The sequence below is a fragment of the Gobio gobio genome, assembly GCF_949357685.1.
Source record: "Gobio gobio genome assembly, chromosome: 2".
NCBI classification, from domain to species: Eukaryota; Metazoa; Chordata; class Actinopteri; order Cypriniformes; family Gobionidae; genus Gobio; species Gobio gobio.
Window position 1 is genome coordinate 52,814,813 of NC_137098.1, and position 24,079 is coordinate 52,838,891.

The window sequence follows — 24,079 nt, forward strand, 5'->3', positions numbered from 1 at the left end:
AATTTAACTAACATCAAACTTTACTGATATACAGTATATTATATATTTAACACACGCTGCAATCCATGGTATTTTAAACTATGCATGTCTACATGCCTTATATAGATTTATTATATACTGCATAGAATAAGCAGGTCGTGTTCACATTGTATACTCTCTCTTTATAGACTCATAACACTTTGTAGCCATGTGACGCATATCATATAGCATGTAAAGTAGCTATACTGCAAATAGTGTGATTCACATCCTCCAAAGACACAACACAGCCTGTTAGCTCATATCATTTAATGTCATTAATAAAATAATACATTTTTTTTTCTCCACTCAAAGTATTTTCATAAACTTTCAAATAATAGTAAAAATAACAAAAAATATTAACAACGTGTCATTAGAAAGGCATTAAAACCTATGGGAGTGTTCAAGTTTAAAGGACTAGAACAGGAGATCAGAATACTAAGTGATCCACCTAGTCTAAACAATAATACAGTTTTTTTTCCCTCCAGAAAGACATATTTGAGCTTGATCTCAGTTCAAGCGCATTACGCAGTAGCATCCTTTTTTAAATATATAGTGCTTCCCCTATATAACATGCAGTAATAATTTATGTCCGTGTGCCAGGCAGACCAATGTTCGGCTCTGTGGGTGAGGGCGGCAATGCTTTGCACAGAAGCCTTTTCCCAGCTGCGTCGACATTCAAGTTCTTGTAGGGGTTTTGCCGAGGTCCACGCGTGCAAATGGAGGGGAAACTCATCCCTGCTAGGCAGCAACCCGGACAGGATATGACCTCATCCTGTTCCGGAGGCGTAAGAGGGGTAGTGGCACCGTTGGAGTTGTTAGTCCCCCACCCCAGAGATCGATTTATAGGAAGAGTGCTGTTGTTGTTGTCTGTGTCTAGTAACGGAGGTAAAGAGGGCGGTCCATTAGAGACCGGGGAGCTCCAGCCGTTGGAGAAGAGTTTGGTTGAAGTAGCGTCGGCGCCATCTTGTGTATCAGGAGAGCTGGTGCAGTCCATAGGCTCCTCAATATTCTCTTCTAACATAGATTTGTTTGGAGACATCAACTCTAGATCTAACAGGAGACCAGAGTCTTCAGCTACAGTTTCTTGACTTCTCATTTCAAGATTCTCCTTGTCATTCTCAACGGGTGCATCAACAAACTCACTAATATTAGGCAGGTCAGGAATACTCTCATTGCTCATGGTCAACAGACTGTCCCTCCGCATGTCCAACATATTTCCATTGACTGGATTTGCATCTGTGTCCATAACACTTTTATTATGCTCGCATTTATCATTGTCACCAGTGCCACGTATATACTGGATGTCTTCTGGCGTGCAGGGCAGTGATTGGCTGCGTCTGTGAAAATGGGGCGCGCCCTTGTCACCGGAGACAGGGCTGCTGGGGTCAGGAGGTGGAGGAAGAGCAAAGGTGAGGGAAATAACTGACTTGCTGGGGGTGTCAAAGAGCTTGATGCGCCCGCCGTTGAGGTCCTGGCGCTGGGAGAAGGGATTGACACGCATCGGTGTGGTCTGAGTCAGGGGAGGGGACGGAGGGAGAAGCACGTCTGACTTGCTACGGCAGAGACGCTGGCAAGCAGGAATGTCTAGGGAATGCGTTTGACTCAAAGGCGTTGTGTTTGTGGACACCCGGTCTGAAAGGGAAGAGAAAAACACATTTAAGGCTCAGTTTTTACCACTACGATACTTGAGTTGTTAAATTAGGGTCCTATGGTTTTCATGACGCGGAAAACGCGGATGGAATTATATAATAATTAATAATAATAAAATGAATTAATAAAACTGCAACAACTTAATTTATTTGATTATAATTCAATTGATTGGACAGACTTTGATTTTTAAACTTTAATTAAGCCATTAAAATGAAAAACATGGTATGTGTAAAAAAACTAAAATTAAAATGTTTAACTTTTAATAAATTGTTGTTAAATTGTAAAAAAAAAAAAAAAGTCATTATTTCAATTAATCAGACATCTTTTTTGATGACTAAAATGTAACATTAAACCATTCAATTGGAATTCAGAAATACAAACGAAATTAAAACAAAAAACATACAACATTTTGAAAACAATAGAACTGATTTCATAGGGCCCTATTAAAATGTAAAATAGAAATTAAAGATATTCAAGAATTTTATGGTTTTTAATGTACATTGCGTTCATTTGTTTTTTTATTTAATATTGAAAGTAGAAAAATGCTCATTTATTAGTTGTTGTTTATTTTAAAAAAATGAAAAAATAAATAAATAAAAAACGAGTTTGATTTTATATTTTTACTTTCAGGGGTGAAAATGGATAAATGGCAAGAATATTCGATTTCCATGTGTGGGCGGGCATGAAACGCCCCTTTCCGCTGATTGGTCAACCAAAAATCAACCTGTGCCGCTTTCAGTTCTTCAACAGTTCCGTGTAGAATAAGAGTCCTCCACTGTGGGACGGATTACTTTATTGCAATAGATGATTGCATAATCTCTCTCTCATCAAACCACCGGACAAAGGAATGCATTGACCCAAATCATGCTGGGCAGGGACTGAAAGTGTTTTCTTTTCTATAGGCATGGGTTCGACAACCTATGTGCCAGAGAAATATTAGGTGATTATTTCAGGAATATTAATGTAGGCTACCTCGCATCTGCACCCACATTACCCACCAGCCGCCTACTTTGGCTCACCACTGGTTTTATTTTAGTTGTCCAACTATCAAAACCTGTGGCAAAGCTATGTGACCCACGGGACAGTGTGCAGGTGCAGTTACATTGTAGCGAAGCGCATCAGTATAAATGTAAGTGTAAATATGCAGCAGTCATAACTTTTTAGACAGCACACTGAGTTTTGAACATGAGATGAAGCTGAAATCAAATTAATTAATGCTATTGCAAACTGAAGCCACAGAACCGTTGCACGGCTGACTTACAGGACAGTGGGGTTCATGAATTAATCTGATTCTTTAAACGATTTGGAGTGATTTGATTCAATGTCCTATAGACAGCCACTTGCTTCATTCCTGAATGAATCAGCGTTTTGAATAGGTTGAATGAATGACTCACTGACTGACTATTTGTGCTGCGTTCCACTCCAGTTTTAGACACGCACTTGCGAACTTCCCTAAGCACTTCCCCTTGGGGGAATCCCCGCCGCCATTTTGAAGTGTGTTCCATTTCGTGAAGTGGACAAGAGAAGAAGTTTATATGGACAGACCCTTGCTCCCTCGATTTTGACCGAGGGAGTGAGTCTACTTCATATGTACACTTCAGGCAGCTTCATATACCACAATGCAACACCATTGTGACGTCACCGCATATCGCGTTTAATTTACCCCACCACAAACAACTCTATGATATTTGTATTATTTTTAAAAACATTTAAAACAACCCAAATACACCTATATACATATAGAATGCTACATTAAACAATTTCATTAAAAAAAAAAAAAAACGTTCCAGTTCAGTCCATTGCAAATGTTCCTCCAGTAGTGGGCACTCATGCAACATAAGCAATGACGCACATCCGAGTGAACAAGATGGAGGGAAGTTAACGAGTGAAGGGCATAATAAAAAATGAACTGGAACGCAGCATAAAGACCAAGCCTGTAGCACTTAGGGCTGTATGATTAATCGAAAAATAATCGAAACCAACATTCAGAACCTCTAACCAACGTATTTTTCCAATGTCGGTTATTTCGGTTTTCACGTGACTCCGCCCCGTCAGTCACATCAAGTGCAGTTTGCAGGCACACAGAGAGAAGCAGGAGCGGTTATCTGTGTTTATAGATGCCCAGAATCACTATAGTAACTGCATGTTTTACACAGTTTATACAGGTCAGTTAATTGCCGTTCTTATAGCCTACGCGCTGACACACACTCCGTTCAGTGCTCAGCTTTTTTCTGTGACACAGAGAGCCGAGCCGTGTCGCGTTTCTTACAACACGCGCGCGCCCTGAAGGCAGATTCACCTGCGTCCTCACAAAGCTTTGTCATTTGAATGTGTTTTAAGCCCTGCCAGTTTGAACATTAAGGTGATTTTAGACCATCAGATGTGTATTATGTTGAACTAATGCCTGATATATTGTGAAAAACGAGCACTCAGACAGAAGCACATCACGCGAAGATCACGCGCAGAAACTCAACCGTTATAGGCATATATTTTAATACCTTTGAAGTAAGTACAAACCACAGCTTCATAATGAATGGAGACGGTATGAGTAATTCACACACACAATCACTCTCTCATTAATGCATTCAAATAAATGTAATGTAGGCCTACTGTGTTAATTTATCTGTATCTGATGTACAACAAGCAGAAGTCTGCCCCATAGACAATAACTGCTGAAAGTGAACACTTTCCTTCAAGTACTTTAAAATCACAAAGAAATTCACTTTTTCATTAGAAAAAAAATTCCACCTTTAATAGTAGAAAATATTTACAGTACAAACCTTATCAGTGAACTTACTCAAAAACCTTATGAGGGCAAAAAAAAGAAACATAATCGTTCATTAATCGTAATCGAGGTAAAATATTCAATTAATCGAGATTTTTATTTTTGGTCAAATCGTTACAGCCCTAGTAGCACTCCTCTCAGAAACTGTTTGATCCCAGTATAGCTCATAACCCCCGCCCCTCCGTGTTTTCGAATGGACACGAGAAACTAAACAATCAAATTACACTTCAAATAATTTTTTCCAAAAGTTGGTTTCTGTCATTGTAGGCAGTTATCACGATGATTTAATTTCAAGTGTTCATTTTTTAAATAAGTTTAGTTTTAGTTAGTTATTTGATGCTATGAAAACGGGGGTGATGTCATGATTGACAGCTGATATTGACAGCTTCTCTGAGTGCAGTTGTCATTGAGGCACTAACTGACTTTTTTTCTGGATTTTTGGGAGGAGATTGGAGCTTTAGCTTTAACTTTCACATTTCCATAACTGTTTATTTCACACCAACATAATGAATTGTTTTGCATCTGTGAGTGTGGGCGGGCTTTTGATATCGCACCTCTACTTCCTGTTCTCTACCGTGCAGATTCCGGTCCTGAGATAACTACAGCACAGACTTGGTCCCAAATCTGCACAAGATGTCAGCACCATATTCAGACCTCCGAATGAAGTCGCATTGTCCAGATTTTTTTACGGTCTATGATTAAGACAGTTATGTTATGTCTTACTCTCATAATCCAAGTATCCTGTCATTTTATCATTCATTTCATATTTCTAAAAGCTATTCAAATATTATTTGGAGCATTTAAAATTTGTAAATAGCCTAGGATGCAACTTCTAGTTGATACTGATCTGATTTGGTTGGTAACAGCCCATTGTCTTATTCAAATTAAATTTGTCGATTACATTTAAGAATTGTTCATAAAAGATGACATATTTATTTAAGAAAAATTGCCCCTGAAAAATGAATAAATAAATTTGCTCCATAATGGGAAAGAAAATTCTGACACTGCTGATATATAAAATACACTCCTGTTCTCTGGCTTTATTGATCAAGATGTCATTCCAGGGTTTTGATATCATCTCGCAACCGAGCGAGCACTTCCTGGACCTGTATTATATATTGTATTATAATGGCTTTGACATTACACCTAACTAGGCGTGCTGCAGAGTCAATCACTGAACAACAGTGATTTTGAGGAAAAAATGTCCATAACATGCCAGTTGGATAGTGACATTTTGGAAATAATGAAATAATGTAATTTATATTTTTACATCTATCCTATTTCAACTTCATCCCCTGTCCAAAGCTAAAATAAAAGTTATGACTGCTGCATATTTACAAATCGATACTGTCCAGTGGGTCACACAGCTTTGCCACATAGATTTTGATAGTTGGACAACTAAATAAAACCAGTGGTGAGCCAAAGAAGTAGGCTGATGTGTTATGTATATTATGAGTGTAATGTCCGGTTGTTTGATGAGCGAGAGATTATTGTAATAAACATTTTAAGAATCCATCCGCAGTGGAGGAGTTATTCTGCAGGTAACTGTTGAAGAACTGAAAGCGGCATAGGTTGATCTTTGGTTCACCAATCAGCGGAAAAGGGCGTTTAATGCCCACCAACAAGTGGAAATCGAATATTCATGCCGTTTATCCGTTTTCTACCCCTGAAGCTAAAAATATAAAATCAAGCCGAATTCACGTTTTTCCCCCCGTCATTTTTGGAAAAAAAAAAACAAAAAAAAAAACAACAACTAATAAATGAGCAGTTTTCTATTTTTTCTACTTTCAATATTAAATCGAAAAATGAATGGACGCAACATACACAGACCTTTTATTTCCTAGAAACTAAATTATGACTGTTGTATGATTTTATCGACATGAATTTGCATGTGAATAGAAAAGAAAAAAGAAGCCTTCTGGCAACATTCCCTCCACTGAATTTTTTTTTTTTTTGCTGACTCACCTTGTACATCAGGCTCAATACATTCACTCTGCTCTCGATCACTCACTCTCTTCTCCAGCTCTGCCACCAGCTCTGTGAATGAGGGTCGACTGTCTGGGTTCATCTGGGTGAGAAGAAAGAGACAAATTAAAATGTAGAATTTTTATGTCATGTAAACACTTATGGCTTATTAAAATTAGTCACATTGAGAATTCAGACTAAGAGAGTTAGCAAAAAAAGTAGCGGTACACTGGCAAAGGGACAATAGGCCGTCTTTTTAAATGGATGTCAACAGAGGAGAGGCTTCAGTATGCTTATTGCTTAATGAACTGACAGCCTTTCTGGTAATCTTCAATGTGTTTGCTAGTAAATATTTATTTTGGAGTGAGCAATATTTGAAGTTTACAGCAAAAAAAAAAAAGATCTTTTACAATTTTGCGACTGGGATTATTCAGTTTACGGCACTACACATTTATTGTTTATGGTATTCTCAAACAGTGATTGACGGTTGTAAAACTATACAATTCAATGACGTTAAAGCTATAACGTGATTGGTTTATGAGGGACACGTGATCCAGGTTGACAGTTGAGCCAATGGCTGCAGAGGTTTGTGTCTCATGTAATAAGGTTAGACTACAATTTGCCTGGCATTGTGCGCTTGCTCCAGATAGAAGTGAATTCAAATTTTGAAATAGTCAATTACGCATCATGTCATGACAGGCAGATGGAGACTGTTGCTCGATGTGAGATTTGCAGGGGAGGACGAATATTAATGTGTGACCTTTCATGACAGTAGATAAGAGGTCTTACACTGCAGCAGATGACGGTGAGGTTGAAGAAATGAGGTGGACAGTCTCCCACCATCTGCTGAAAGGCCTCCACATCCAGACCAAAGTCCTGAAACATAGAATTACCAACTAATATCAGCCTTAAGAAAAAAGGTACAAAGCTGATAGAAAGCTAATACACAGCTGTATATTACCACTGCGTGGAGAACAAGCTGTACGGTAGAAATACATCACCCTAACAATGATTGGTTTAGTGTTTAGTTGTAAAAATAACCAAATAATGATTCGTATGTAATAGCATGACTAAAAAGAACTATTATACAACAAATTATTAAACTTATCAGCATGATTAGACGCCCTTATTCGCTCAGCAGAACACACTTCCTCATTGCCAGTGCGGTTATCTCACATGGAGTAAACTATGATCCGTATTCATAAATTGAGTGAGTACATGAGACTGGTGACAGGAGTTGGCCTGACATTCGAAGACTAGGTGGAAGGGTGAAGCAAACAGATATAGACCAATAAAATAGCACTATAAAAATAGCACTCAGGAAAAAATTGAAAAATTAAAAACATACTTGCCTTAATATTTAAATATATTGAAATAATTACAAAAAAGTTAAAAGAATAAAAGTTCTAAATACGGTCTAAAAAGCTTCTTAATTGCAAAAGAGCATCTTATAAGATGCTGTTTGTTCAGTTATTCACCTCTGTCCGAGGGAGGAAGTCAGGATCCGCCGGTATCCGGCCAATAATCTCACAGAGAATGATACCGTAGGCAAATACATCCACCTGTATAAAACAAAAGCGTTTTAAGTCTGTAAAAACCTATATATTACACTGTAGAATATTCTCAATCAAATAGGATGAATGGCACCAACTTTGCATTTGATATTGTGAAATAACAGTAATCTGATAAGTAAAGTGGGTGAAACAGTCATTTAAAAGGACTCTGGCCTGTATGTGGGTAATCAATCATATGGTGTTTGACCTTTTCATTGTAGTGTTCTCCTCGGAGCACCTCTGGAGCCATCCAGTAGGGGGAGCCGACGACAGCCAAGCTCTCTTTCCCGGCCTCATCACTGAAAACACCACAAGGGAAAACAGGAAAATGATTTACTTAAAGTGAACCTACAAGTTCTTTTAATCTTTTTATAATTACTCGTCATTTCGACATTTAACACCCATAAACCCCTAGTCCGGTAACCCACAGGATGATTATGTGTGCATGCATGTATAAAAATAAAACAAAACAAGGTCTTGTAAGATCTTAAATTATAGCTGGCACACTCATACTGCTGAGAGACACTTCCTCGGTTTTATTTTGGTCTGGGACTGTGTACTGGCATAAATAGACTGAGAGGGGAAGATTGGAGACAAGGGAAGAGGGGGAAGAGAGAGAGCGCGCGAGAGAGTGAGAGAGAGCGAGAGAGAGAGAGAGAGAGAGAGAGAGAGAGAGAGAGAAATGTACCACAGTGTAAACACCATTTGGGGATGTGGGTTAGTCAGAGAGAGGGAATCTACCGCAGCAAACTGCTGAAATACTTTGTCCTTTTTAGGAGAGCTTTCCAAAAACCTGCTCGGACTTCTTCAGATATACAAACACCCGTGGTTTTACAAGTAAACATGAAGCATTTGGAAGCACACTAAATATGCATTACATAACATTTAAGCAAATATCAACATCGAGAAAAATGGGGTTAAGCCAACTGTAACTCGCTCTCGCTCTCTGTCTCTCACACACACACACGTACAATGTCACCATTAAAATAAACAGGAATGCAGGGGCGGAAACATGTCCCCGAAGACAGCACATGTACACACTCTGGATATGTTCAGAATAGCTTACTACTAACTGTATACACTAGTCTATATGTTCTAAATAAGCAAGCAAAACAGAAGGCATTATTCTAAACATTTCAAACAGTGGTGACAGTAACTCATCCTGCTGTATGTTTAATTGAGCAGGTGGCATCTAATTAACATGTTAGTACAATTTTTTTTTTCAACTTTTGTAAATAAAAAGTCTAAACATTTGGTTTTTCAATAAAACGGTCAGTCACGAAACCGTAATTCTAGTTCATTCATATAAACTCATCCATTATATTGTGGGATACAATACTTCATGCAGTAAACTGTAGTACACTACCATTCAAGTGTGGTGTCCGTTTTTTTTTGGGGGGGGGGGGGGGGGGGATACTTAGTCAAATTTATCAAAGTTCAGTAAAGACATTTTATAATTTTTAAAAAAGAGTATAAGTAGTCATTAATAAAAGATTTCAATAAATGCTGTTACTGAACTTTCTATTAAATCAAAGAGATCTGAGAAAAATGATCCATTATCAAAATTTCCACAAAAATATTAAAGCAGCAGAACGGTGTTCATCATTGATAATAAAAATGTGTCTTGAGCAGCAAATCAGCATATTAGAATGATTCCTGAAGGAACATGTGACACTAAAGACTGGAGTAATGATGCTGAAAATTCAGCTTTGCCATCACAGGAATAGATTACATTTGAATTTATATTAAAATAGAAAACACTTATTTTAAATTGTAATATGTCACAATATTACTGTTTTACTGTATTTTTGAACAAATAAATGCAGTCTTGGTGAGCATGAGACTTAAAATAAATAAATAAATCTTACTTAGCTCAAACTTTTGAACAGTAGTGTAATTGCATACCATGCACAAAATTAACATACTGTAAAATAATAATAACAAATAAATAATAAGAGTAGTATGCTATTCTGAACATTGGCATTCTCTTACAAAAGACACTGAAGTGGTCAAGGTAGAACAGAAACGGCTCTCTGATGGCACTTACATTACACACACACACACACACACACACTATGTTCTGGCTGGTTCCCATTAGGTAATGCTTGTGCTGAGACGGCGTATTAAAGAAAAGCCAAACAGAGACTTGCAGTACAAACCTCTGCTCTCAAACATACGTTTAGAAAGCAGCCCTGTGCTGAGGAATGGATTACACAAGCAGCGGATCACTTTTATATGTTGCAGTATGAGTGTCTCACTAAAAGGAATGTTAATCCACAGGATACACGGATTAACTGTTACATACAGTGTTCTACACTGGCCAAACGGTTTCAACTCATGTATAAAAGCACTGGAATACCATTAAAAGTAAACCATTACTTAAAATCAGTTATCAGTTTTTGTTTATGTTGTGATGACCAACATTACAGTCATTTCACAAAAGCAATAGTTTTCAGTTATTAATTTCATTGTAGAATGCACTGTAAGTAGTCAGTCAGGATTCATTTATTTTGTAAATGAAACTCAACATGCCGGCCCTCTTGAGGCGACCAGCTCCATGTAAAATTTCAATCTCTGGAGTGAAAAACAAACCAATACACCAAAACACCATTCAAAAGCACTATTCCGTAAACCTTTTCTAAAAATGAAAAAAAAAAAAAGACCCAATACACTTTAAAATATGCTTTGCAAGCCCTCCTCGTATTGTGTATAAAAGACCTCAAATCTAAGTGATGTGCTGGTAAGGGCCAATTTACCTCCTCCCTTCATTTCCCATTTCCTCAGTAAAAGCCACTTAGCAACAGTATCATGAACATAGTTGCCAGGAGAATAAATGTATCTACACAATTAAAGCCTCCAGCCATCCTCACACTAGGAAGTAATATCAGGGGAATAATTTGGTGCAAAAAATAATGTATATCATTTATATGCTTCCGTGCCCTTGTGGACAGTAATATATTGGCTATGGTCATATATCAGATTTCTCAAAAGTAGGATTTCTGAATACTGAAGTGCTTTTCGTAGGTAGACCCCCGTTCAAAAATGTAGGGTTGGAAATATTTTTTTTAAAGTCTATTATACTATTATACAAGACTACATTTATTTATTCAAAATTACTGTCAAAACAGTAATATTGTGAAAAATTATTAATTTAAAATAGCAAATCTATATTACTAATATATATATATATATATCACATATACACATATACATATATACATACACACACACACACACACACACACACAATTTTTTTTTTATGCAATTGATTCCTGTGTGATGCAAAGGTGAATTTTCAGCATCATTACTCCAGTCTTCAGTGTCACATGATCCTTCAGAAATAATGTGTCTTGAGCAGCAAATCAGTATATTATAATTATCTATTATTATCAATGTTGAAAACAGTTATGCTGTTTAATTGTAGATGTGGAAACCGAGATACATTTTTGCAGGATTCTTTTATGAACAGAATGTTAAAAAGAACAGTATTTCTCTGAAAAAATATTTTTTTCACTTTTGATCAATTTAATGTCCTTGCTGAATAAAAGTATTAATTTCTTCTTATTTTTAAAATCTTACTGACCCCAGACAGTAGTGTGTTTGGTATGTGATAATCTGTTTAATATATATATGTTTTTTCTTTAGGAATTTAAATACTATAAATGTGTAAAAATGTGTATAAATATTCATTACTGATGTGTAAATATTTTTTAATATGTAAAAAAAAAAATGTATTTGTACTTTAGTGTCGGTCATGAGTTCAACACCTTATGTGTTGGACTGTCGTGTCATGTGACACCTTAGTTGGGTTTAATGGGTGTGTTGCATTTGCCTTTAATCTTATGAACATCATTTAACTTGAAACATCGTATTTGTAGTTTTTTGGAAAGTAACAGTGTGATTTTTTCCCCCATTGTTATTCTTGCCAAGCGTCTACATGAACTGTATGTGTGTGTGCCAGCATTAACTGTACATAATTCAAATCATGTGTGAACAGATACTTGGGGCTATTAAGGGTAAATGTTAACATCATAACTCAAGCATATCTTAGGCATTTAACATCCATTTCATTTACACATGTAGCTCTGTGTACACATCTACTGACAGCAACAGGACATGACTGGGCTGGATGTGGAGAGGCGGCACTAAACTGAAGATGTGCTGACTACATCACATGCTCTTAATCATTTACTCTCCAGCTATAGATACAAGTGCTTCATTGGAAAATGGAAGCTCATCAATCAGTCCTTGGCTGCCTCCATCTCCCTCTCTGGAACAGTATATCTCTAATCTTATCTCTTGAGTTATGAAGATGTAATTTACTGACCTATGATCAGGAATTTTCTCAGCCAGGCCAAAGTCCCCCACCACGGCACTGCACTGCCCATTCTCCCAGCGTACCAGACAGTTCTACGATCAAAAAAAAAAAAAAAAACATTCAGAGAGAAAGATGATCATTAGTGTGTCCTTACCGTGTATTTGTGTTTATTATTTTACAAAAAAATTTGCATAACATGGCTGTGTTGTGCACAGTACGAATCGAGAGTGAAGTCTCTGGAATATACACTTGTGTGAACAAAGTCTCTGTAATAAATGCCCTTCCAGTGAGGATACCTTTGACGTAAGGTCTCTGTGAAATATGCCCTTGCTGTGGAGGTACTCCAATCCTCTGGCAATATCCAGACTGAGGTTTACTCTCACAGTCCAAGCCAGGAACACCTCACTGTTCAGCAGCTGCTCCAGGTTACCACCATTAATGTACTACAATACACACAGAGGTCAAAATGTTATTTATTTACCGGGATATCTTCTATAGAATTACCTGATGTTAAACGTGAAGTATATAAATTCTGAGCCATAAGAGGCTAAAACAAACTTCTTAAATAATAGATTTAAGTAAACCCAAACACTCCTGCAGGTCAATGCAGTCATTATACCATGAAACTATATGTGGGATATTGCCATTTCAATATAAAAATATTACAATGCTATCAATTGATTAGCAGGTGCTTCAAACGGAACGTTTAATATTAACTATGCTCATCACCCAGAGCGTCATGTTCATGTTACATCATACACCTGCATTTCAGCTAAGATGGTTTTGAAAATTGTTTACAAGTTATACAGTACTGGCCAAAATTGATGTCCATCCAAGAAAAAAATTGACATCTTCACCCTTTATTCAAATATTATTAAAAATGTAAGATATTGTAAGCATATTGTGTAGTTGTGCTCGGAGTCAACTGTTTTATTTGTGTTTACGCAATGACACATGCAGAATTGTGTGTTCATACATTTTTTGCCAGGCTATATAAAAATATTTTTTCATATATAAATCCATACAAAAAAAAAATAGTAAAATAAAACCTATAGCTGTAGTTCGCCATTTTTTGCCAATTTTTTTTGTCAGATAAAATTTATATTTGAAAAATCTAAAATATTTTCCTTATATGTTGATGGTTTAATCAAGATTGTAGGGTCATTAAAAATAAATATCCCCTCCGGACATCACTTTTGGCCACTACTGTACCTCACAAGTCAACCAATAAATGTCTTATAGTTGTCTCTGCACATTAAACTGGTATCAAAGGAAATAATCCTATAAAAAAAGGCTATTATTTCCTTCCCGACATCAAGGCTGTTCCAAAATACCTTTAGAAACTATTCTAAAGCAGCATCACACGTAAATTTCGCAGTATATAAAAGTATATGAAGCAAAATGATTGCTACCTATATTAAAGGAATAAACTACATTTTAAAATGTATTTAAACAGAAAAATCATTTAATTAAAATATAAGAAATAATACTGTTTTTACTGTATTTTTATAAAATAACCCTCTCCCCAAACTTTTAAATGGTATTGTATACCATTCAACTCTGAAAAGTATAGATAAACCATAACTTCAGTGATAAATACAGATATCTTTTCACTCAACAGTTTTGTGCTGTTTTTTATGATAGCTAGATTATCGCTGCATTAGCTTTAACAAATTGGGATTGAGTGCATCTGTGTGTATTAGAACTCTCACTCCCTTACCTCTGTCAATGCATGAAGGTGTCCCTCATGTACACACACTCCCACAAACCTGATGGGACACACACAGAGAAACAGGGTAAGGGTGTTGGAGAAGAAAGAAAAAAGAAAAAAAAAAAACAGGAGAAGACGCCAACAAGTTCCTTCAGGAGTGACCCATCTCAAGAATGTGAGCTGGAACACCTGCATTTTGAAGACAATCTTAAGCATGCATGTAAACACTCTCTCTCTCTCTCTCTCACACACACACACACACATGCATTTAATTCAAACACTCAAGACCACACAAGCTGGTGCAGGTTAAGCAGACAAAAGACCTAGGCTTCTTGGCACATATAAACAAACACGCCATTGATGTGGGGATTTGTTTGTATTTCATTGGTAATAACGTGTTGTTCCCTCCTCATACAGTGTCAAACATCTACTCATCAGCTTCCAATTAAATATTTTACTCTATATAAACAGTGGATGCAGTTATGGAGGCATGACCAAGACAAAAGACGCCATCCTGTGACATCAATATTCATGTACTCATACAATGCATTGTTTGTTGCCCAACAGCACACTTTGTCCTCTAGGTGAGCTGGACTTAAAACAAAACATTCTTTCCATTCTAGAGGCAAGAATGGATAAAACTAAAGGAGTATTCAGAACTAAGTTAATGAATTATTCAAAATGATCACTTGGAAATTCATAAAAATGAACAAACATCTAGTTGGAAACTCTTTCCACCCTGACTTTAGGCTGTGTTAGTACACATGAGAGTGAAGAGACATTAGAAGAAAATGGCTGAAATTAATTATACAATAGTAAATGATTTGCATAAATAATTATGCAATTTTATTTTGCATCATCACAACTAAAAGAACTAACAAATTAAGAGATATGTATAAGGGTTTGTTTCGATATTTGTTCGATATATAGCATTCAAAAGTTTGGGGTTGGTCAAATTTTTTAAATGCTTTTTAATTAAGTCTCTCATGTTCAACATTTATTTGATCACAAATACAGAAAACACAGATTTTAAACAACCACTCTATTACTTATATCACATGATCCTTCAGAGCCTTCAGAAACCATTCTAATATGCTGATTTGGTGCTCAAAAACATTTATTATTATCAATGATGAACAGTTGTGCTGCCTTATAATTTTGTGGAAACCGGGATGCATTTTTTTTCAGGATTCTTTGACGAATAGAAAATTCAAAAGAACAGCATTTATTTGAAATAGGAAATTCTATTTTCAAATCAAGTCTTTTCTATCCCTTATATGAATTTGTGGCATCCTTGCTGAATTATATATATATATATATATATATATATAATTTTATTTTTTTATCCCAAACTTCTGAATGGTAGTGTATTTGGAAATGTGTATGTATTTTCTTTAAAATGGCGTTTCTTTTCCAATCAGAGAAACCATCAAATTAAACCTCTATTGTTGCAATTTTAATGCAAAAAGTACAGAAAAACCATAGTTACAAATAATGAAAGGCAATTTTTTTTTTTTTCACAAAATGAACATGCATAACATTCTATATAATGAGCATTCAGTGTCAGCCAGCCCTGTTGTCAGAAAATGTAGATGTAGGTGTTGCAGACCTGAGTATGTTGGGATGTCTGAGGCGGTTCATCAGCTGTACCTCCTTCAGCATGTTGGCTCTGTTACTGGCCATGGTGTTCATCTTCAGAGCCATCACCTGGCCGGTGATACGATGCTGCACCTTCAGAGAAAGAGAGAGAGAGAGAAAACACTTGTGTCACAGACAGACTTTAGAGGTCTATTCATGTCTGGGGCAGCTGGACCGAGATCTCTGGCCCTTTCCTCGCACACACACACACACACACACACACACACACACACACACACACACACACAGCCTTCTGATTCATCCCACACTTCAAAAGCCCCTGGCTGCAGGAGACATTATCTGCACTCAGGAGGACATTTAGTTGAGTCTGTATCGAAAATTTTGAATTTAACATTTAGAAATAAAAGTTAGTTTAAATTTTCAAAACAAAGAAAGTTACATGAAACCTTTAAACATATATTCAAGGTTTTGTATTTGTACATCACTAATCAAATTTAGGCAAATTTGTGACACAGCCTTTTGTAAAAAGGAGTTCACAAGGTCAAAGACGACAAAAGAAAAAAGGTCTAACATTAAAGGGATAGTTCAGCCAAAAATAAAGATTCTGCCATAATTTACTCACCCTCAAGTTGTTCCAAACCTATATTAATTTGATACAATGCTGAACACAAAAGATATTTTGAAGAATGTCAGGAACCAAACAGTTGATGGACCCCACTGACTTCCATAGTATTTTTTTCCCCATACTATGGAGGTCAACGGGGTCCAACGACTGTCTACTGCTTACCAATATTTTTCCCAATATCTTCTTTTGTGTTCAGCAGAAGAAAGAAATCCACACAGGTTTGGAAAACTTGAGGGTGAGTAAATGATGACAATTTTAATTTTTTGGGTGAACTATCCCTTTAAGTAACATCTCAAAAGAAATACGAAACAGACCCACAACCCTGCTTGATTTCAAGCTGGAGATTTGTCCACTCAAGCTGTCTGGTCCATAACTGGACCAAGTAGCAGCCCTAATAACACATATACAGTTGAACTATGAACCATTATTTTTTGGTTCATAACTACTACAAAAAAAAGGGGGCATGACTAACTCTAATGTTGTCAGAACATGTTACCTCGATGACAGAGATATTTCCACATACAAAAAAATTAATTATCCCTCAAGGACTGAAACTCTCTGCATCCAAGCTTCAAGTGTGTTATATACAAAAGCAACAAGACAATCTAATCAAGTAAAGGCAGAAACCCATCCCTGATTGATGACATCCAAACCTGTGCCGTGCCGTCTGGCTGGCTGAACTTGCCTGCAGCGCCAAAGCGTGCAAGCTAAGATATCATCATAACAATGAGCACCATTATCTGCTTTGGCGAGTCTCAAGAAGATCAATAGCTGGAAACTTTAAAATCCATAAATTATCTGATATAACTCAGCCCTGCAGCTAGAATGATGGAGAGTGTACGATTGCTCACACATCTGAGGGTGTGTGTCCAGTACACTGCTTTTATCAAAGGTAAACAGTGCTGAGGTACAGTGCAGTGGGATGGATACAGAAGACGCCTTAAACACACAATATATGCATTCCGGCAAGCTGTGATAAAAATATCTGTGCAGTGAGAATTGAGGTCCTTTAGGCAACTGAAAGGAAGTCTTGTTTTCCCAAGTAACAATAGTATGGAATCTGACTGTCTGCTTTCACTTTTTACAATGTTTATTTAGGCTGCAAGATTATAACAATCATAATTGTTGATCATTTTGAATACAGACCTATGACACAACAAGAGTAGAGCTTGATGGAAAGGTGCAGTTAACTGCAGCAGCAGAAACTACATTTCTCCATTTATTTTAAGTGATTATGCAGCTCTATATGGAATGGATTCATTTGGTGGTAAACACGCAAGGGGTGGAGCTGTGTAGAGCTTAGTGAATGACAGCTGTTCAAATTCTATGGCGCTTTCCGAGGAATTTTACGAGGCGAGAATCCATGCATATAAAATTAGCAGTACTGCATTTGTTTTTGATAGGATGAAGAGGTGTGCATGGGAAATGGCACAATTTAAACTTAGGTTGCCCACATCATTGTCACTGCATCAGAGAGTCTCCATGGACCATCACCCAGCACACTCTTAATTCACGAACACACACTCTTGACCTATACATGACAAGGCAAACACAGTAGCTGAATGCACATTGACGATGCTTTATATGCTGTTGAGAGCATGAAAAACAGACGTGTAAGCGTTTGGACGAGTGTGTATGTGATGAATTCAATTTCTATCAGCATACTTCTCATATTGCAGTTTAGACAGGTGGTCTAAGACAGCACTTAACAGGGCATCATTACCACCCACTCTCACACTACAGCACACTGCCAGAGAGACAGTTAAAAGTGTCCCATAGAGCACTTAACAGGCCATAAAACAATATTAGACCCACAAAACATTTCCCTTCATCACAGCTTACATCTTTTATAAAATCATCCTTACCATGAGCATGCACTGTTTTACATTCAAATAACATTCGTATAGAGACAAACACTAGCATTGACACCCAGTTTAGCTTTGTTAGCTATGTGGCATTTAGCATACAATTTTATCAAGGATGCACTGATATTAAACTTCTGGCCAATACCTATAAGCCAATTTTTTTAATGCTATGACAGATAACCAACAAATAGCAGATATTTAAATTCTACACTATTTTGTCTAAATAAATAAATAAAATAAAATGCGTTCATTTATCTCAAAATTATAAAGTACTGTAAGAAAACGTGTTTTAAAAGAAACTTTTTTAGCTTCGTTTCATTTGATTGGCTCATCCAACACTGCTATTCTAAAAGTAAAAATGTGAAATTAGCAATCCACAATGAAATTTCATTATATACAGATATATATTGTGTAGCCCTACATTTGATTCAAAGTGAAGACATTTCATGTAAGGACAATCAAAGTTACAATGGAATAAACTACCTAGAACTTTTGGGTTGAGCAGAAATCTTTAACCACCCTACAACCAAAGCTTAAATCTCACTAACGCACACCTGCAAAATGCACTCACAAACAGACGTCAAATTGTTCAGACTGCACTGATATTTAAAACATACGCAAACTCAAACAAACATGCAGGAGCTCTGAGGCAGCAATGGAGCTTGACATGCATGCATGCCCTGACTAGTAAGAGACACAGAGGAACAAGAATAGAAAGAGAAAAAAGAGAGAGAGAATGCAAAAGGGAAGCAACAAAGGGGGACTGTGTTGTAAATTCAGGCTTTCAAAATCATGTCAAAACTAGCTTGCAAATTGTTTACAAACTCAAACTGTCAGGCCAATCAGAACACGTCTTTAACAATCAGTTTGCAAATCCCCTTCCACTCAAACTCCACTGCCAGTGTGTACAGTGTGTACTTTTAACCACACTCCTCATATCTATATTTAATGGAAGTGAGCCCATTTTTAAAACGTGTGACACCAAGAGGGAACCAGATACCATTGAGGAGCGTCTTTTCTAATTGCGGAACCCAAGACGCGTTACCGTGACATCAACCCCTTTGTCAAATGCAGATCAGCGTGCATTCACCAGACTCATTACTGTATTTCAGGAACACACTAACACTTAATGAGCACACTCGATACAGGGACCTCAACACAAAGCTCAAACGCAAAGGTATTAAAAATAGAACCCAAATCTCCAATGAGAACACTGCATTGTTATTTATCTAATAAGAAAACTACCGGTATATCACCTACAGTGACCCCAAAAGAAAACAAGTGATGCTATACCTTTCCTTCGCTTTTCTTATTCCATATCCTGGCGAAGTTTATCTGGTAGAGATTGGTGCTAGCAACAACAGCTCTACTTCTTAGGTTTGGTTCTCAAAGAATGCATGTGCTGATACAACATATATTGTACATTGAATGCACCATAAGTTGCGTTGGATATAAGTGCAAATGTAATGTTAAAGTTTTATCATTTGCAAACTTTCCTAAACGTTTTGCAATTTATAAACAAATGGTACTTGGTTTGATATGCATTGACATTCATGTAATTTTATGTGTCCAAATACCCAGGATGTCCTTCGATAAAGAGTAGGGGTGTAACGCCGGCATCCTGGCCAAATTTGCCCATTGGCCCATCTCCATCATGGCCTCCTAATCATTCCCATATACAGACTGGCTTCATCACTCTGTCTCCTCTCCACCAATCATCTGGTGTGTGGTGGGCGTTCTGGCGCAATATGGCTGCCGTCGCATCATCCAGGTGGATGCTGCACATTGGTGGTGGTTGAGGAGATTCCCCCTTCTATATGTAAAGCGCTTTGAGTGCCTAGAAAAGCGCTATATAAATGTAACAAATTATTATTATTTTTGGAGCCTTTGTATAATTTCCATACAAGAGTTTTAGAAACAAATAAACCATGCTGAATTCTTATGTTTTTGCGAGTTATAAGACAAAAAAACTCACATTTTAATTATTTCTCTCCACCTCCATCAGATTTGTGTAGAGGAAGGTCACATAAATAGTTACTTTGTCTTGGCAGAGCTTAAAAGGAGAAAGCCTGCTGATCCCACAATGAGGTGGAGCGTCAAACCAAGAGAAACACAAAATTCACTCGTCTTTCATCAGTAGTTAGGATTGGAACGTAATGGGTGCACGATACTTTTCCCCTGCAGAACTGATGACATATCAACCAAGCCATTATCTGAACAAACGCAAGAAAGGATTTTCTGACCAAACAATTAGAAGAGAATGAAAACATTTTTTCAGTTTATTGCAAGTCTATACTGTTGACAGAGTCTGCAAAGTCTTTGAAAAATAAACACAGCACCTGAAGGATCTGTCACGACAGGTATAGACACTGCAAGATTGCTCAATAGTAGAGGTGTCACAATATATCGCAATACAAAAATGCAATAATCTGCATCGTGGATAGTGATAGTGCATTGTGAATAGTACACCCGAAGTGAAAAAAAAATAAAGTTCACAGACTTTTAGTGACAGCGATACATTAAACTACTATATATAATGATGAATATGTATATTGTATAAAAATAAAAATATTTGCTTTTTAAAATCATCTGTAATTTTTTTGTTAACCTTTTACCATGTCACCACCATATGGTGCATCACAATAATATTGTATCGTGAGTTCAGTATCATGATATGTATCGAATCGTGACATGAGGGTCGTTATATCAATACTCAACAGTATTTCTGTAGGCCATAAATGTAAAGAATCTGTTAAAAACAAGCTAAAATTATTAGTTGTTATTATTAATTATTAAACTGTGGACTATTGGGTGAGGTTGTACATGATTGTCATATTTACATCTTTCATAACCCTTGCACTACAAACAGAAATAAAAAGCTGCTACCACATATTTGCATATATATTGACCTTATCAGCAGTGACATTCTTGCAGGAAATAACCGGCAGGAAGTTATTGCCATATTGGGCATCTGGTCAGTAAATTGGCTGACAGGGTGAACTATGAGGGATGCTAATTAGGTCTCTTCTCTCTCTGTCAGTCTCACATGCACGCACACAAACACTGGAGTAGAGTTTCCAGCACACCTGTGCACCTTGTCAACGGGTATCCACTTTCACACCAACACAGACCTACTGTCCTTACACAGGTCACGACCCCTTTTCTCTAGCAGGAAGAGAACAGCCAGAATGACTGTTGTTTGTTATCATTTGAATTTTGCAAAGAGGTTCATAAATTGTCTGTCTGTCCAATCAATCATTTTGAGAATGCAAAATGGACCATAAATTGATAGGGCTACGATACCTGGAGGCGTATTATGACAGCACAATCATAAAGTCAGCTTGAAGTGAAAAGATGGTTAGTTGCCAAGTCACTTTATAACAGGATCATTTATGTTATGTAGTACCTTTTGAGCTTGGTAATGTTGGTTAAATTAAGAACTTGTATACAGGTGTATACCACAAATATGCTCTGATCAAGCTTAGGAACTTAATTTTATTATAACTAAACAATTTTACAAAATGAAGAGAATTAACAGGATTGGGCATACATAAAGAGCAGAACTAAGTCATTGCACCGGGATTATGTTAGCCTAAGGATATCAATAAAGTAATGTTTAAAAACACCTTTTTGATATTACAATAGCTACAGATTTTAGTCATTTTAATCCAACACAATATTACTGTAGACAAGTCAACTAATACTAGAAAACAGGAATTTCAAAAATTAAATCCTGGCTTTTGATATTAGAAATGTGTATAGATATTAATATTTATATTAGTACTACTAGCTAAACAAGACTAAGAGGGTGTAAAGTGAAAAGCCAAAAATTACATCCGTTCAATAGACTAAGACAAGAATAAGATATACTGTACGTTAATAAACAATAACACTGCATAACAAAAATGATCCAACAAACATTTGTTTACATGTAGTGTTCATTGTGCTGGAAATGCAGCACGTGCAATGTGCAAAAAGCATCAAACAAATGGCATGACATAAATATTTACCTTGAAAACCTCTGAGAAGAAACCTGAGCCGATCTTCTCGCAGATAAAGTCATCTATTCGCGCCAGGCTGGACACGGCGCTGCGAAGCGCCCGGTAAGAGGACGGCCTGGCCCGGTGCGCTCCGTGAATCCCGTGCATAAGAGAATCTGAAGCCTCCGGGTCCAAGTCGTCTTGGTCCATAACGATGGTCCCGGATAACATTATCTCGCGCACTCTAAATTCTACCACGAGCGTTTACATATCGCTGACGCTCACGCAACAATCCAGTTTCGTGCTCACTGTAATTGTTTGTCAAATAAAAAATAGTGTCCCGCCTTTCGATCAAGTTAAGAAGGGCTACTCGCAATCCCCTTTGCGCGTCCGGCGCGTGACCGATCTTCAAGTCTCGTGCGTCGCTTCCTCCATTCAGATGTTTGGCCTCCTTTTCAGTAATGCATCACATTCCTGTTTCAGACAAGAAATGAGAAACGATATCAACGACATATAATTGAATCCCTGTCTACTTAAAGTGCGTTTGCAAGAGCAAGTCTCGCGGTCAGCGTCTTTTGGTGAAGTTGGGCTAGTGTAAATGATAGTGTACAGCGGCATCTTCCGCTACAGTCGGACTGCGGATAATAAATTATAGCCAACATAGAAAAGTGCGCTTATACGCGCAGTCGCTACTTATCTAAAACTCTGTTTTATACAGTTACTTCTCATTTTGAATCAATATCATAAATGTAACACCGTGTCGTTTATCTTGAGGCAGCTTACCTGCGGTGCTCTACAGGTATAATAAACTTATGGAGTCTTCGCTTCACCACCTTCCAGTTCTCAGTCTCTTGTTATAAATATCCTAAAATTCTCGGATGCGTCTGCTTAACACCCCTCGTGTTTCATTTTGAAAGCGACTAAACGGGGAGCCCCCACTGGCATCTGTGTATGTAAGTCGCAGGAAATGTATGCAGACTGATAGTTTGAGCTCTTATTGGAAGCGACTCACCTGGGCGGGTCCAGCAGCAGCGGCGGCAGCTCACCTGCAGGGGCGCGCGCACAGCCAAGCGTTTGGTGTGATGACCAGGCGAAGTTCATGTGATGTGTATAAAACGGGGCTCTGTTGACTCGCAATAAAAACACCTTTTTTTTTTTATTTAGGCTGTAATTCGCTATAGTTTTGGAGTCTAATATTATTTCAAACAATTTTAAAGGCTTTTAAAAAATACTTTTTAAATGACTAAATGTCTGTTAAGAATCGTCTTTTGGCAATTGGCGGCACTAACACAATTAGAAGGTTTGTGATATATTTGTGATGAGCACATTTATAATAAATTGATACATAATGACAGGTCATGTTTTATTGTATCGCCCGAAAATGCTCGCAATGGTAAGCCCTCGAGCATATTGGTCATCCTTTAACTGTTCAGGTCACCCACCTGTGTTCTTCCTGTTAGATGGGCATCGCTAGTGCCAACTAATTAATATTCATGAGCTCAGTAAAATGACGCATCAAATCGCACATCATCTTTTACCCAATTTTACCCTAATTCGGCACTACTTAAGGCCTACTGGTCTGAAGATGGATACAGTTTAGCAATATTCTTATTCGTACGAGGACGAATCCTTTCTTTCAACATCGCAGTGCATCTTCGGTTTTTGTTATTCCACGACATACTCGCCTAAAGTTCTTTGAGTTTGAACTATATACGAAGACAATACCATACTATCAAATCTATGAATTATTGAGCAAGACCGTCAGTGTTGAGTTTAAAAGCTTTAAAAGTGCTTTAGTTTTGACGACGATAGGCTACCTATTTGACACGTGTTTTTTACACGCGTGACGCCAATTAAAAATAATAGGCTAATAATAATGATTTAATTCACGAAATATATAATAAAATCAATTTAAAAACGTTGTTTTTAGTCACCCTTTAGCTTACCGGTAGCTACTTCGCATATATATTTACCGGTAGATATTTCGTATTAATATCGCATACTATCATA

At 37.1% G+C, this 24,079-nt stretch overlaps 1 protein-coding gene across 2 annotated transcripts; it reads right to left on the reverse strand.

Moving 5' to 3' along the window:
* Nucleotides 1-265: 265 nt before the first annotated feature.
* Nucleotides 266-23,181, reverse strand: tesk1b (testis associated actin remodelling kinase 1b). 2 transcript variants are annotated; one of them, XM_079843574.1, is made up of 11 exons: nucleotides 22,853-23,083; nucleotides 22,100-22,543; nucleotides 15,610-15,731; nucleotides 14,010-14,058; nucleotides 12,586-12,732; nucleotides 12,299-12,381; nucleotides 8,180-8,270; nucleotides 7,897-7,980; nucleotides 7,208-7,294; nucleotides 6,419-6,521; nucleotides 266-1,650 (listed from the first exon to the last, which is right to left on the reverse strand). In XM_079843574.1, the coding sequence occupies exons 2-11, from the start codon at nucleotides 22,298-22,300 to the stop codon at nucleotides 602-604; spliced, it is 2,016 nt and encodes a 671-aa protein (XP_079699700.1). In that variant the 5' UTR covers nucleotides 22,301-22,543; nucleotides 22,853-23,083; the 3' UTR covers nucleotides 266-601. The 2 variants fall into 2 exon arrangements, with proteins under 2 accessions (XP_079699700.1, XP_079699701.1); XM_079843575.1 differs by having other exon boundaries at nucleotides 278-1,650; nucleotides 23,082-23,181.
* Nucleotides 23,182-24,079: the final 898 nt, after the last annotated feature.

What these genes read in the sequence shown, in the direction of transcription:
- tesk1b (XM_079843574.1), bottom strand. Translation starts at nt 22,300, where the DNA reads ATGTTATCCGGGACCATCGTTATGGACCAAGACGACTTGGACCCGGAG. An exon ending in GAGAAAATTCCTGATCATAG is followed by an intron (nt 8,271 to 12,298) that starts GTCAGTAAATTA and finishes TGGTGTTTTCAG; the next exon opens with TGATGAGGCCGGGAAAGAGA. An exon ending in GAGAACACTACAATGAAAAG is followed by an intron (nt 7,981 to 8,179) that starts GTCAAACACCAT and finishes TGTTTTATACAG; the next exon opens with GTGGATGTATTTGCCTACGG.